The 16,077-nt window shown below is 42.9% G+C and overlaps 1 protein-coding gene across 4 annotated transcripts in view; it reads right to left on the reverse strand.

Annotated features, from left to right (window-relative positions):
• Nucleotides 1-16,077, reverse strand: part of LOC124711518 (ATP-binding cassette sub-family C member 5-like) — a 538,718-nt gene that overhangs the window by 114,124 nt on the left and 408,517 nt on the right. For all 4 annotated transcript variants that reach the window (XM_047241664.1, XM_047241655.1, XM_047241649.1 and 1 more), the window contains one exon: nt 5,999-6,183. In XM_047241664.1, the coding sequence (XP_047097620.1) occupies nt 5,999-6,183 (185 nt within the window). The remainder of the gene's footprint in view (nt 1-5,998; nt 6,184-16,077) is intronic.

Genomic DNA, 16,077 nt, shown 5'->3' on the forward strand with positions numbered 1-16,077 from the left:
TTAGTACCATTTGACAGCACAACAAGGGTGTTGGTGAGATGTGCCACTGAAATAATGTATGCCAGTTAAATTTAAAAACACTGAAGCTGACAGGAAAGGTTCCAACCTATTTCGAGTCAGCAGAAAGCTGAAATATGTGCTGGTTCCATGGAGATACAGAGATAATAAAAGATTAACTAGATGTAATGACAAACTGTCTACACTTTACCAATAACATGATGAACAATTACAGACCTTCGCCACCCTTATTCAATGTGTTTTTGGTAAAGTGTATGTGTTGAGAGAGAGAGAGAGAGAGAGAGAGGAGAGAGTAAAATAATGCATCATTAACAAAGCTGAAATACCTGCAGTTGTATTTGTGAGAAGGTCTAAATCTTGCAATGGAGGGGAGATTAAATGGGCTGCATATGATACATTGCAAGAAACAGTCAGGTTTGCATTACTACCAAAGGAATCCAAACAGTTCATGCTGCTGTCGCACAAAGTTCAGAGCACCAGATGCATTTCTGCTGCAGAAGCTCAGTGCAACAGTGTAGCTGGATTCTACAAAAAGCTCAGGAATTTTTGTGTATGAATTGCGATTTATGGACCATGATGTGTTCTGCGATTGTCAAGAAATGGAAGGAGTATGTCACACTGCTGCCTTAATATGGAAATGCAAACAGAAGCAGCCTAGCCTCTACTGCATGCTCCTAGTAGCAAAAGCAAGTCCAACAGCCCATGTAGCGAACATAAATTTAACCAGGAAAGCTATAGAAAGCTCTCAAAATTTCTCACATATTTATATGATCAAGTCGGTGTGTTTTCTGTATCTTCCATTGAAAGGGAAAATATGTACTCATTGTGCTGTAGTCAGTGGATTAAGAAGAAATTTTATACATCCTATCTGTTTGCAGAGAACTAAATTTGAATTACATAATGGGAGATAAAAAATCACAAGTACAAGAAAGACTTAGACGCTATATTATGAAATTTGATGCTATATTAGGAAATGCTTTCATTTGCAGTTTCCAAGGCATCTCCAATTTATGAACACAAGAAATTCAACTGCATGGAATCATTCACCATACTGTACATATTAATGAAAGAAATGCACTTTCCTGAACTTTAGCTCAGCCACATATCTCAATGCCAAAGTAAAAAATAAAAAGAGAGAATATCTGCATAAAGTTAAATGATAAGGTGTTAATGAGGGAACATGCCTGGTTGATCCAATTACAAGGAACAAATGTCTGAATAACAATCAAGTACATCTGAAGCATAGAGTATGCTGGCCAGTTAGGTGCTTATTTGTATCAAAGCACTTACGATTTTGGGAAGAAAGATATTGTTATTTCACATGGCACAAACCCAGGCAGTGTACAGTTCTGACTTGTGTAGAAGTATGTCTGAATAACAATCAAGTACATTTGAAGCATAGAGTATGCTGGCCGGTTAGATGCTTATTTGTATCAAAGCACTGACGATTTTGGGAAGAAAGATATTGTTATTTCACATGGTACAAACACAGGCAGTGTACAGTTCTGACTTGTGTAGAAGTAAGAATAAGGTAAAAAGACAAGTCCAAAAGATTGATAAACAACACATCTACATCTATGTGATTACTCTGCTATTCACAATAAAGTGCCTGGCAGAGGATTCAGTAAACCACCTTCATGCTGTCTCTCTACCGTTCCACTCTCAAACGGTACACAGGAAAAACGAGTACTTAAATTTTTCTGTGCGAGCCCTGATTTATCTTATTTTATTGTGATGATCATTTCTCCCTATGTAGGTAGGTGCCAACAGAATGTTTTCGCAATCGGAAGAGAAAACTGGTGATTGAAATTTCACGAGAAGATCCCATCGCAACAAAAATCGCCTTTGTTTTAATGATTGCCACTCCATTTCACGTATCATGTCTGTGACACTATCTCCCCTATTTTGCGATAATACAAAATGTGCTGCCCTTCTTTGTACTTTTTCGATGTCATCTGTCAGTCCCACCTGATGCGGATCCCACACCACACAGCAATATTCCAGAATAGGGCGGACAACTGTAGTGTAAGCAGTCTCTTTGGTAGACCTGTTGCACTTTCTAAGTGTTCTGCCAATGAATCGCAAGTCTTTGGTTTGCTCTAGCCACAATATTATCTATGTGATTGTTTCAATTTAGGTTATTTGTAATTGTAATCCCTAAGTATTTAGTTGAATTTACAGCCCTCAGATTTGTGTGACTTATCGCGTAATCGAAATTTAGCTGATTTCTTTCAGTACACATGTGAACAACTTCACACTTTTCTTTATTCAGGGTCAATTGCCACTTTTCACACCATACAGATATCTTATCTAAATCATTTTGCAAGTCATTTTGATCATCTGATGACTTTACAAGATGGTAAATGACAGCATCATCTGCAAACAATCTAAGATGGCTACTCAGATTGTCTCCTATGTTGTTAATATACACTCCTGGAAATTGAAATAAGAACACCGTGAATTCATTGTCCCAGGAAGGGGAAACTTTATTGACACATTCCTGGGGTCAGATACATCACATGATCACACTGACAGAACCACAGGCACATAGACACAGGCAACAGAGCATGCACAATGTCGGCACAAGTACAGTGTATATCCACCTTTCGCAGCAATGCAGGCTGCTATTCTCCCATGGAGACGATCGTAGAGATGCTGGATGTAGTCCTGTGGAACGGCTTGCCATGCCATTTCCACCTGGCGCCTCAGTTGGACCAGCGTTCGTGCTGGACGTGCAGACCGCGTGAGACGACGCTTCATCCAGTCCCAAACATGCTCAATGGGGGACAGATCCGGAGATCTTGCTGGCCAGGGTAGTTGACTTACACCTTCTAGAGCACGTTGGGTGGCACGAGATACATGCGGACGTGCATTGTCCTGTTGGAACAGCAAGTTCCCTTGCCGGTCTAGGAATGGTAGAACGATGGGTTCGATGACGGTTTGGATGTACCGTGCACTATTCAGTGTCCCCTCGACGATCACCAGTGGTGTACGGCCAGTGTAGGAGATCGCTCCCCACACCATGATGCCGGGTGTTGGCCCTGTGTACCTCGGTCGTATGCAGTCCTGATTGTGGCGCTCACCTGCACGGCGCCAAACACGCATACGACCATCATTGGCACCAAGGCAGAAGCGACTCTCATCGCTGAAGACGACACGTCTCCATTCGTCCCTCCATTCACGCCTGTCGCGACACCACTGGAGGCGGGCTGCTCGATGTTGGGGCGTGAGCGGAAGACGGCCTAACGGTGTGCGGGACCGTAGCCCAGCTTCATGGAGACGGTTGCGAATGGTCCTCGCCGATACCCCAGGAGCAACAGTGTCCCTAATTTGCTGGGAAGTGGCGGTGCGGTCCCCTACGGCACTGCGTAGGATCCTACGGTCTTGGCGTGCATCCGTGCGTCGCTGCGGTCCGGTCCCAGGTCGACGGGCACGTGCACCTTCCGCCGACCACTGGCGACAACATCGATGTACTGTGGAGACCTCACGCCCCACGTGTTGAGCAATTCGGCGGTACGTCCACCCGGCCTCCCGCATGCCCACTATATGCCCTCGCTCAAAGTCCGTCAACTGCACATACGGTTCACGTCCACACTGTCGCGGCATGCTACCAGTGTTAAAGACTGCGATGGAGCTCCGTATGCCACGGCAAACTGGCTGACACTGACGGCGGCGGTGCACAAATGCTGCGCAGCTAGCGCCATTCGACGGCCAACACCGCGGTTCCTGGTGTGTCCGCTGTGCCGTGCGTGTGATCATTGCTTGTACAGCCCTCTCGCAGTGTCCGGAGCAAGTATGGTGGGTCTGACACACCGGTGTCAATGTGTTCTTTTTTCCATTTCCAGGAGTGTAGTTCATGCACAACAGAGGGCGTATAACACCTCCCTGTCTATTACTACGAACTGTAACCTTTCTGACAGGAAATCACGAATCTAGTCACACAACTGAGGCGATGCTCCGTAGGCACGCAGTTTGGTTAGAATACGCTTGTGAGGAACAGTGTTGAAAGCCTTCTGGAAATCTAAAAATATGGAATCAATTTCACATTTCCTGTCTATAGCACTTATTACTTCATGAGTATAAAGAGCTAGTTGTGTTTCACAAGAATGATATTTTCTGAATCCATGCTGACTATATGTCAATAAATCGTTTTCTTCGAGGTACTTAATAATGTACGAATACAGTATATGTTCTAAAACCCTACTGCAAATTGACGTTAGTGATATAAGCCTGTAATTCAGCGGATTACTCCTACTTCCCTTTTTAGGTATTGGTGTGACTTGAGCAATTTTCCAGTCTTTAGGTACGGATCTTTCTGTGAGCGAGTGGTTGTATATAATTGCTAAATATGGAGCTATTTTATCAGCATACTCTGAGAGGAACCTGACTGGTATACAATCTGGACCAGAGGCCTTGCCTTTATTAAGTGATTTAAGCTGCTTTGTTACACTGAGGATATCTACTTCTATGTTTCTCATCATGACAGTTGTTCTTGATTGGAAATAAGGAATATTTACTTCGCCATCTTTGGTGAAGGAGTTTCAGAAAACTGTGTTTAATAACTCTGCTTTAGTGGCACTGCCATCAGTGGCTTCACAGTTGTTATCACGCAGTGAAGGTATTGGTTGTGTCTTGCCACTGGTGTGCTTTATGTATGACCAGAATCTCTTTGGGTTTTCTGCCAGATTTCGAGACAGAAAAAGCAAAAGGGCTATGACAGAATGAAATAAAATGTTGATGTAATCATCTATTTGAACTTATCCAGATTTTGAGGAGCCATTTATCCTTTTGTATGTTGTCAGTGACTGTCATGTAGGCTGCATTTTCCCTCAAACGCAGGGTGGCAATGAGAAAGCAATTAGTTATGCATCATTATGCATGCTAAATCTGGCTGAGCAGAATAATAGCCCACTGAAAAGGAGATTCTCTCACTGGTCTATGGCACCCATTATTTCAGATGCTATCTTTACAATTGGCACCTCAGACCATGGTGCTTCCATATGTTATTAAATTTAAAGAATCCCAGCAACAGCCTCATTACAGTGTCATTAAAGTTCAGTGAAAAAACTATGTAGTGAAAGATGAAGCTGATAAGCTTAATCCGAATACTGATGACTTAAACTGGAAAAGAAAAGTGCTGCAAGTGGAAAAAAATACTTATTAGTGAGCTAAAAGAAGCACAAATTACAGACAATTAATGTAATACCTTTTATACTTAACCTGATTTTATGGAGACAGATGACATTCTGTAAAGGAAGACAGAACTCAGGAACTGAATGGGAGTTATAAAGCCCTGCTGAAAATGTATTTGGCAACAATGTCATGAAAGTATTTGTGTATATCACAATCACTAATGAGCCACACATGCCCTTGTCAGTACATTATTGTGGACAGTACTTCCTCACTGTGCAAAATGGTTGGCCAGACAGTATTCTTCAGTTCGTTCTAGAATATGACAATAGTTATTCTTTACGACAGTGTCAGTTTCATGAACCAATTTCACCTTGGCAACTGGTGACATGATCTTGCTATGGGTTTTAACTCAAGGTGAGGTGCATGAGGTTTTGGTTTGTGGCTCTTCTCTTTTTTTGACACTGATGCTGATAGCCATAGCAGTTAATTCCAATATTCTTGTGTGCTGGCATGTAAACAGACACCAGTTTCACACCACATGGACCTAATCTAACATTCATTTTTTCATAAACACTTTGTAGAGATGGGCTCCTGCCTGCAGGCAACCCTTCTTTCTTTGGAAGTCTCCCATGTAGCCCTTAAAATTTAACAAATTTCTATGTGAAAGGTTCAAAGGAAATTATCATTATATTTACTAGTTGTCCAACTCTCATCCTGTCCTGACACATGTTTGGTGAATAGGATCTGTGCAAGAGCACACTAATCCAACTAGTTGTCACTTCAGCTTTTAAAAACATTAACTGTAAACAATAAATTTTACAAGATAATATGAAAAGATTCAACTTACCCTAAGATATGAGTTGATTCTTTCAACTGAAATGAAACGCATTTCTGTTTCAGAGACAAGACGAACTGTATACTGGAAAATTCCACTGATGTGAGCTGAGTAAGATAATGCCAGTCCTGACAGAGCAGGTGGAATCACATCTCGGAATGCTATTACAAAGCAGGAAGTGAGACACACAGCAACCACTAAAAAAAAAAGCAAACAAATAACTAATGACCAAAATGTGTTTGATTTATATATTTATCATATTTTTGCAAAACAGTAAAATAAAAGTATCATGGAATTCAAGTACATAAACAGCCCAATAGACATCCAAAGGTAAAACTGATTATATAATAAGCTATATACACAACCTACATCAGCTGTAGAAGGAGACATGAGATCTATTCCTTCATATATTTAATAGCTATTGTGCATCTTCTGCTCTAATTTTTTGTGTTTTATGAAGCAAGTTTGTATATACGCTATTTCTTGAGAATATGATATAATAGTACTGAGCCGGCCCAGACAGCTGTGCATATTAAAGTGCTGCTTCATGAGTGGGGAGGCACACCAGCCATGGATTGAACCTGCCCCGTGGATTAACCATGAGGGCTGGTGAGCTGTCCAGCCAGTATGTGGTTTTTAGGGAGTGTCTCACATATGACTAGGCTAATACTGGGTTGGTACCCGTGTTCGGTTTTAGTTACATGATTTGCAAACATTTAGAACAACCTTTGTTCACTTTCACATGACTACCACAACATACAGACAATTGGGGTACACATATTCCATCCTGGGGGGTAATAAGGTAAACATGATTGACATCCGGCCACCTCTTAAATCAACAATGACAAATTCATTAACAACCATGCCAATCCTACATCATTCTGGGACACAAGCACAGGAAAAAAAGGATGATGGCATCTGGCCACCTCTTAAAACAGCAATGTCAAATCCATTAACAACCATGCCAATCCTGCATCAATCTGGGACACAAACACAAGAAAAAAAAAGATGATGATATAACAGTACTGAAAGTGTATGGAGCATTGAGGATGCTAGTAAATGAAAACAACAGTTAAGTAGCAGTAGTATTAAAGGAGGCCAAGTGACTTTCTTAAAATCAGCAACTTTTTTCCTAACAATTCTACACACATCTAAACAAATCTAGAAGTGATTTCGACACCGATGAGCCAAAACATTTTACCACCTGCTTTATGGTATGCTGGTTCACCTTCAGAACGCAATACAACAATGATTCTGCATGGCATGGTTTCCACAAGCCCTTGGTAGGTTTTCATTGGTATATGAGTGTAGGTATATATGCACATGTCACGCAATTCCCATAAATTATGGGCCAGTGCATTGTGAGCTTGGAGCTGATGCTTTATAGAATGCCATATGTGTTTCATCAGATTCAGCTCAGGAGAATTTGGTGGGCACGATGTAAACTAGAGTTCAGTATTGTGTTTACCAAACCATTCTAGCAAGATCCTGACTTTATGACATGGCCAATTAGTAATGCAGGTGGTTCACAATAATGTTCACGTAGTTCACAGCAGTCATGGTGCCTTCAATTTCTATCATAGGCATCAGGGAAGCCCAGCTGAATGTCCCTCACAGCATAATACTATTCCCACCTGACAGCAGCTGTGATGAAGTGCATGTTTTGAGCAGTCGTTGGCCTTGATCAGGGTGTATCCGGACACAACCGTCAACCTGGTGTAACAAAAAATGTGATTTGTTTGAATGAGCAACACATTTCCATTGTTCCATAGTCCAATTTCAATGTCCCTGTGCCCATTATAATGTAACTGGCATAGTCATTGGATAAATATGAGAACATTTAGGGATCATTTGCTGTGGAGCCCCATGTTCAACAATGTGCACTGAATGGTGTGCTCCAAAACTCATGTGCCTACAACAACACTGTATTTTTCCTTCACGTCTGCCACAGTCTGCTACTCATCCTGCTTTACTGAATGAGCCAGCCTCCAATCACCATGTTCTATGATGAGTTGCGGACATCCAACACCTTGTCTCCTATTTGTGGCTTCACCATCCTTCAAGTATGTTCCATAGATTCTTACAACAGTTGCACATGGACAGCTGACCAACTTCGTTTCTGAGATGCTCATTCCCAGGTGCCAGGCCACAACAAACTGCCCTCTGTCAAAGTCACTGGATTCCCCCTTTTGTGGCCCACATCATCATTAGAATGTTCCTCATTTGTCTCTGTTTCAATTGTGTGTTTTCCTTACCACATTACATGTCCACAATGCTACCATGTAGCATTGAGCTTTGTGGAATACAGTATTCATGATGTTTTGCCTCATTGGTGTTTAATTATCAGTGAAATTAAATTATCACTAATCACAATTTGTTATTAGTATTCTGTAATGGGTCCTTCAGCCTGTTAATGTGGAACTTGACTGGTTCCACATCCCTAAAGGCTCTCCTTAATGATAAGATTTACAGGATGTCTGAATCAATGAAATAATTGGAGGAGGGGGTAGGGGGCAGTGGAAGTGGGGTAGAGGTGGAGGATGTCTATGATAGAAATGTTGAAAACTTATTAATATACTCTGAGGAAGGTAAATAATTCCACCAAGTTACAGAATTATTTCTGCTTAATGCATACACCTTTCCATAAGGCCACACAAAGAAAATAACGAAGACAGAAATTTTTTGTGAAGCAGGAATATGATATAATTAACTGGTTGGTCATAGCTTTTATACTGTACAAAATGAAGTGTTATTAAGATATTGCATTTGAATACAAGCTGTACAACTTTGCAACTGCCATTTTTCCCCCAACATTTGAGGCTTTAATCAAACAAATTGGTTAAATATGTATCATTCAAAGTATTTTCTATCGCTGACCACTACTTTCTCCCATCTTTCAGGCAGTGTACAAATCCTGCATCGAAAAATTGTACATCTTTTGAAGCGATCCACGAATCGATCCAATCTGTGACTTCTTCATGAGATCGGAAGTATTGGTCAGCCAGGCCATGTTCCATTGATCTAAACAGGTGATAGTCAGAGGGAGCAATGTATGGAGAACACGGCGGGTGGGGTAGGACTTCCCATTTTAACATTTCCAAGTATGTTTTGACCTCTTTTGCAATGTGGGGTTGAGCATTGTCATGCTGCAAAACTCACTTTATCATGCATCACGCTGTATTGTGGCCGTTTGTCTTTTAATGCTCTGCTCAAACGCATTAACTGTATTTGATAACAAGAACCTGTGATTGTTTCACTTGGTTTTAACACCTCATAGTACATGACGCTGAGCAGGTCCCACACAAATGCAGAGCATGATCTTAGAGCTGTAAATATTCAGTTTGGCTGTCAATGTGGAAGCATGGCTGGGATATCTCCATGATTTTTTGCATTTAAGGTTTTCGTAATGAACCCATTTTTCATCCCCATTCACAATGTGATACAGAAATGCCTTCCGTTTTTGCACCTGAAGCAACTGTTCACACACACACACAAATGCCGTTCAATATCTCTTGGTTTCAGCTCATATGGGACCTAAGTTCCTTCTTTCTGAATCATGCCCATAGCCTTGAGATATTTTGAAATGGCTTGCTGTGTCACTCCTAATAATTGTGCCAATTCTTCTTGAGTTTGATGTGAGTCTTCACTCAGCAATGTCTCCAATTCTGCAGCTTCAAAAACATTCTCTCTTCTGCCACTATGCTGGTCTACAACGTTAAAATCACCGTTCTTGAAATGTTGAAACCACTCATGACACATTCTTCCACTAACAGGGTCCTTACCATACATACTCGAGAGTATTTGATGAGCCTCAGCTGCTGCTTTCTTCATACTGAAACAAAACAGTAACACCTCACGCGACGAACGAGAATTAGGTTCGTAAACTGACATATTCAATGAAGAACAACTTTATGATGCAGACACATATTGACTAATGTTTGAATGAGGTTATATTGACCAAGGTCCAAGCTAACTGCCTGATGTCTGTGATCTGTTTCTTTTGACTGCTACTTACCATTGTTGCCACCTATCAGCAAATGGCACAAGCAAAGATGTACACGTTGTACGATTATGGGTCTGTAAGGTCATGTTGTGAGTAAGATAACTATAATAGGGCGAAATATTCAATGCTGAGTGGTCACTATTTTGTTGTGGACATTCCTCTCCACATAAATACTGTTGAAAACTATAAATTACTTAAAAATGAAAACAATCAATTATTGATAAAATTATTTAATTGTACGAATATAATAGAGGGAAACATTCCACGTGGGAAAAATATATCTAAAAACAAAGATGATGTGACTTGCCAAACGAAAGTGCTGGCAGGTCAATAGACACACAAACAAACACAAACATACACACAAAATTCAAGCTTTCGCAACCAACGGTTGCTTCATCAGGAAAGAGGGAAGGAGAGGGAAAGACGAAAGGATGTGGGTTTTAAGGGAGAGGGTAAGGAGTCATTCCAATCCCGGGAGCGGAAAGACTTACCTTAGGGGGAAAAAAGGACAGGTATACACTCGCGCACACACACACACACATATATCCATCCGCACATACACAGACACAAGCAGACATTTGTCCTTCCCTCTTACCTGATGAAGCAACCATTGGTTGCAAAAGCTTGAATTTTGTGTGTATGTTTGTGTGTCTATCGACCTGCCAGCACTTTCGTTTGGCAAGTCACATCATCTTTGTTTTTAGATATAAATTATTTATTTGATTAGATAAAAAAATCTACTCTCCAAGTAGCGGCAGAACACAATTAAAAGATTGTTGTTATTGGCAAGCTTTTAGAGCCAGTGGCTCCTTCTTCATGCAGAAGGGTTAAGGCAAAGGAAGAGGGGTGAAGGAAATGGACTGGAGAGGTCTAGGAAAAGGGGTAGATTTCGGAAAAGTCACCCAGAACTGAGGTTCACGTGAGACTTACCCTATGGGAAGAGAAGGAAAGACTGATAGTTGGGGACTGCATTGGATGAGATTTGAAAACCTGAGATCTTAAAGGTGGAAGACAGGGTAATATGGAAGACAGAGATTACTATTAAAACACTGTGCACAAGTTAATAAGAGTGGGAAGCTAAGTGCATTGTATGTAACAGAGGTGGGAGGGGATGGTAAAAAATAGATGGGAAAGGCAATGAAAAATGTAGAAAACTAAAACAGAGTGAAGCAAAGAGTAGTTACAGTGAAGAAAAGCTGAGGCAGAAGAAATTAACATAAATTAAGGCCAGGTGGGTGGCAAGAACCAAGGACATGTTGTAGTGCTAGTTCCCACCTGCGGCGTTCTGAGGAACTTGGGTCTGGGAGAAGAATCCAGATGGCATGTGAGGTGAAACAGGTACCGAGGTCATGAATGTCATGTTGTATAGCATGCCTATGCCCATTCATCCTAACTGATAATTTGATGGTAGTCATGCCGATGTTGAAGGCTGAACAGTGTTTACATAATGGCTGGTATATGAAATGACGTTTCGCAGGTGGCTCTCCCTTTGATAGTATATGTTTTGCCAGTTACAGGGCTATTATAGGTGGTGGTAGGAGGGTTCATAGGGCAGGTCTTGCAGCAGGGATGGTCACAGGCGTAGGAGCCATAGGGTAGGGAGATGGGTGCAGAAGGAGCACAGGGTCTGACAAGAACATTGTGGAGATTGGGAAGGGAAAGGAAAGATATTCTAGGTGTGCTTAGCAAAATTCCAGACAAAATGGATCTCATTTCAGGGCATGATTTTAGGAAGTCATGGCCCTGTTGAAGTAGCTGATTAACATATTCCAGACCAGGATAATACTGAGTCATCAACGGTGTGCTCTGAAGCTGTTTTGTGGAGGGATCAGCAATACCAGGATTGGATGTTATGGCCCTGGAAATCTGCTTTTTAAGTAGGCTTGTGGAGCAATTACATGCAGTGAAGGCTAAGGTGAGAATGATGGTGTATTGCTGTAAAGAGTCTGCATCCGAACGAATACGTTTGCCTTGGATGCCAAGGCTGTATGGGCGGGAACCTTTGACATGGAAAGGGCAGCAACTGTCAACATGTCAGTACTGTTGTTTGTTGGAAGGTTTAATGTGGACGGAAGTGTGTAGCTGGCCTTCGGTGAGGATGAGTTCAAAATCAAGGGAAGAGGCATGGGATTTGGAATAGGACCATGTGAAATCTAACTGGGAGAAGGTTTTAAGATATTCCAGGAATTTTAGCAGGTCAACCGTAACATAAATCCTTATGGTAAAGATGTCATCAATGTATCTAAACCAAACCAGGGGCTGAAGACTTATTGATGCCAGGAAACCCCCTTCCAAGCAACGCATGGAAAGGTTGTCATACGGAGTCATCCCGGTTCCCATGGTGATACCCCTGATCTGTTTGTACATCTGCGCCTCAAAGGTGAAGCAGTTGTTGGTAAGTATACAGTTGATCAAGGTGAGTAGGAAGGATGTCATAGGTTTGGAATCAGGTGGGCACTGGCTGAGGAAATGCTCAGCAGCAGACAAACGATGTATGTGGGGGATGTTGATATAGAGGGAGGTGGCAGCAATGGTGACAAGCAAGGTGTGTGGTGGGAGTGAGACGGGCATGGATTTCAGACGATCTAGGAGATGGATGGTATCTGTGATGTAGGACGGGAGTTTTTGTACTATGGGTTGCAGGTGTTGATAAACTAAGGCAGATATACGTTCGGTGTGTGGTTTGAAGCCAGCAGCTATAGGATGGCCAGGATGATTGGGTTTGTAAAAGGTGGGGGTGCACGGTTTGGGAGGGCTGAGAAGTTCTATGGACTTAGGTGTTAGACCTTGTGAGGTGTCTAAGGTTTTAAGGAGGGACTGCAGGTCAGTTTGAAACACAGGGATGAGATCTGGATGGCAGACGCTGTATGTAGAGGTGTCAGACAGCTGGCGTAGACCTTCACTAACCTACTCCTTTTGGTCAGGTACTACAGTGGTAGATCCTTTATATGCTGGGAGGATAATGATGGAGTCATCAACTTTTAGGGATTGTAGAGCCTGGAGTACTGCAGAGGACAGGTTAGGATCATGTTGTAGGGACCTGAGGAAGGGTTGTGAGGCAATGCTGCATGTGAGGAATTCTTGGAAGGCTTGGAAGGGATGGTTATGAGGTAGTGGTGGTGGATCAAGTTGGGATTGGGGTCTGAATTGTTCAAGGCAGGGTTCAATGTCAGGTTTTCTGCTGGAAAGGTTTTGGGGTTGGGTTGCACATTGATATTTCCAATGGATATTACAAGTGAGGGAAAGTAGGTCCTTTACCAAAGCAGCATGATGAAATGCAAGTTTAGGTCTGAAAGTGAGGTCCTTAGATAATACAGATAATTCAGGAGGGGAGAGTGCTTTAGATGAGAGGTTAAGGACACTGTACTGTTGTGACTGGTTCTTGGGATTATGGGTTATTCTTGATCTGGGAGGCAGTGGCAAAGGCTGTGGGATGTTAAGAAAGTTGGCCAAGCTCGGTTTGTAGGAGAGGAGTGGTGGCTGATGGTGTGGGTGTTTAGGGAGATGCAGAGGGACAGGATGGGAAATACCACTGTTCAGGTAGTTTAGGAGAAGTTGGGATAGCTTTTTGATGTGAAGTCTGGTATGTTGTTACAGTTTAAAATGGCCTTGGCGACTGATACCATTCAAGGAAACATGAGGGACAGATAACTGTAGGATTTTGAAGAAGGAGAGATGTCTGGTAAAGTGGAAATTTGCTGATGAGGCATGTAGGTCACAGATTAACTGGATAAGAGTAAGAGATTGCTATATTTGAAACTGTAAAAGCACCTGATGTAGGGTAGCATTGCACCCAGAAATGGGGACTTCCAATGCTAGGCCTTGGTCTGTCTACTGCTGAATTTCCCCAGTCAGCACCCACCTGATCCCAATCCTATGACATCCTTCCTACTGAACTTAATCAACTTTATACTTACCAACAACTACTTTACCTCTGAGGGGCAGACATACAAACAGATCAGGGGAACGGCCTTGGGAATCAGGATGGATCCTTTTCATGGGTCACTTGGAAGGGGCTTGGCATCCATAAGTCTTCAGCCCATGGTTTGGTTTAAATGCATTTCTGACATCTTTACCATATGGACTCATGGTGAGGCAGACCTGCTAAAATTTCTTAAATCTCTGAATACCTTTTCCCAATTAGATTTCACATGGTTCTATTCCAAATCCCATGCCACTTTCTTTGATTCTGATCTTGGTCTAACTGAAGGCCAGCTACACACCTCCGTCCACATTAAACCTTCCAACAAACAACAGTACTTACATTTTGACAGTTGCCATCCTTTCCATGTCAAAGGTTCCATCCCATACAGCCTTGGGATCAAAAGCAGACATATTTGTTTGGATGCAGACTGTTTACAGCAATATACCACCATTATCACCTCAACTTTCACTACACGTAATTACCCAACCAGCCTAGTTAAAAAGCAGATTTCCCAGGCCATAACATCTAATCCTGATACTGCTGATCCCTACACGAAACAGCTTAAGAGCACAACACTGGTGACTCAGTATTATCCTGGCCTGGAATGTGTTAATCAGCTACTTCGACAGGGCCATGACTTCCTAAAATCATGCCCTGAAATGAGATCCATTCTGTCTGGAATTTTGCCCACCACAACTAGAATAGCTTTCCATCATTCCCCCAATCTCCGCAATATTCTTGTCAGACCCAAAGCTCCTTCTGCACCCATCTCCCTTCCCTATGGCTGCTATCCCTGTGACCATCCCAGCTACAAGACTTGCCCTACACACCCTCCTACCACCACCTATAATAGCCCTGTAACTGGCAAAACATTTACTATAAAAGGAAGAGCCACCTGCGAAATGACACTTGCCATATACCAGCTATTATGTAAACACTGTTCAGCCTTCTGCATGGGCATGACTACCACCAAATTATCAATTAGGATGAATGGGCATAGGCAGTGGGTATATACTGGCAACTCTCAATATCCTGTTGCAGAGCATGCTCTACAACATGACCTTCATGACCTCGGCACCTGTTTCACCACACGCGCCAACTGGATTCTCCCCCAGACACTAGTGCCTCAGAACCCCACAGGTGGGAACTAGCACTACAACATGTCCTTGGTTCTCGCCACCCACTTGGCCTTAATTTAGGTTAATTTCTTCTGTCTCAGGTTTTCTTCACTATAACTACTCTTTGCTTCACTCTGATTTAGTTTTCTACGTTTTTCATTGCCTTTCCCATCTACACTCCTGGAAATTGAAATAAGAACACCGTGAATTCATTGTCCCAGGAAGGGGAAACTTTATTGACACATTCCTGGGGTCAGATACATCACATGATCACACTGACAGAACCACAGGCACATAGACACAGGCAACAGAGCATGCACAATGTCGGCACTAGTACAGTGTATATCCACCTTTCGCAGCAATGCAGGCTGCTATTCTCCCATGGAGACGATCGTAGAGATGCTGGATGTAGTCCTGTGGAACGGCTTGCCATGCCATTTCCACCTGGTGCCTCAGTTGGACCAGCGTTCGTGCTGGACGTGCAGACCGCGTGAGACGACGCTTCATCCAGTCCCAAACATGCTCAATGGGGGACAGATCCGGAGATCTTGCTGGCCAGGGTAGTTGACTTACACCTTCTAGAGCACGTTGGGTGGCACGGGATACATGCGGACGTGCATTGTCCTGTTGGAACAGCAAGTTCCCTTGCCGGTCTAGGAATGGTAGAACGATGGGTTCGATGACGGTTTGGATGCACCGTGCACTATTCAGTGTCTCCTCGACGATCACCAGTGGTGTACGGCCAGTGTAGGAGATCGCTCCCCACACCATGATGCCGGGTGTTGGCCCTGTGTGCCTCGGTCGTATGCAGTCCTGATTGTGGCGCTCACCTGCACGGCGCCAAACACGCATACGACCATCATTGGCGCCAAGGCAGAAGCGACTCTCATCGCTGAAGACGACACGTCTCCATTCGTCCCTCCATTCACGCCTGTCGCGACACCACTGGAGGCGGGCTGCACGATGTTGGGGCGTGAGCGGAAGACGGCCTAACGGTGTGCGGGACCGTAGCCCAGCTTCATGGAGGCGGTTGCGAATGGTCCTC

Source organism: Schistocerca piceifrons, chromosome 1, assembly GCF_021461385.2.
Source record: "Schistocerca piceifrons isolate TAMUIC-IGC-003096 chromosome 1, iqSchPice1.1, whole genome shotgun sequence".
Taxonomy (NCBI): domain Eukaryota; kingdom Metazoa; phylum Arthropoda; class Insecta; order Orthoptera; family Acrididae; genus Schistocerca; species Schistocerca piceifrons.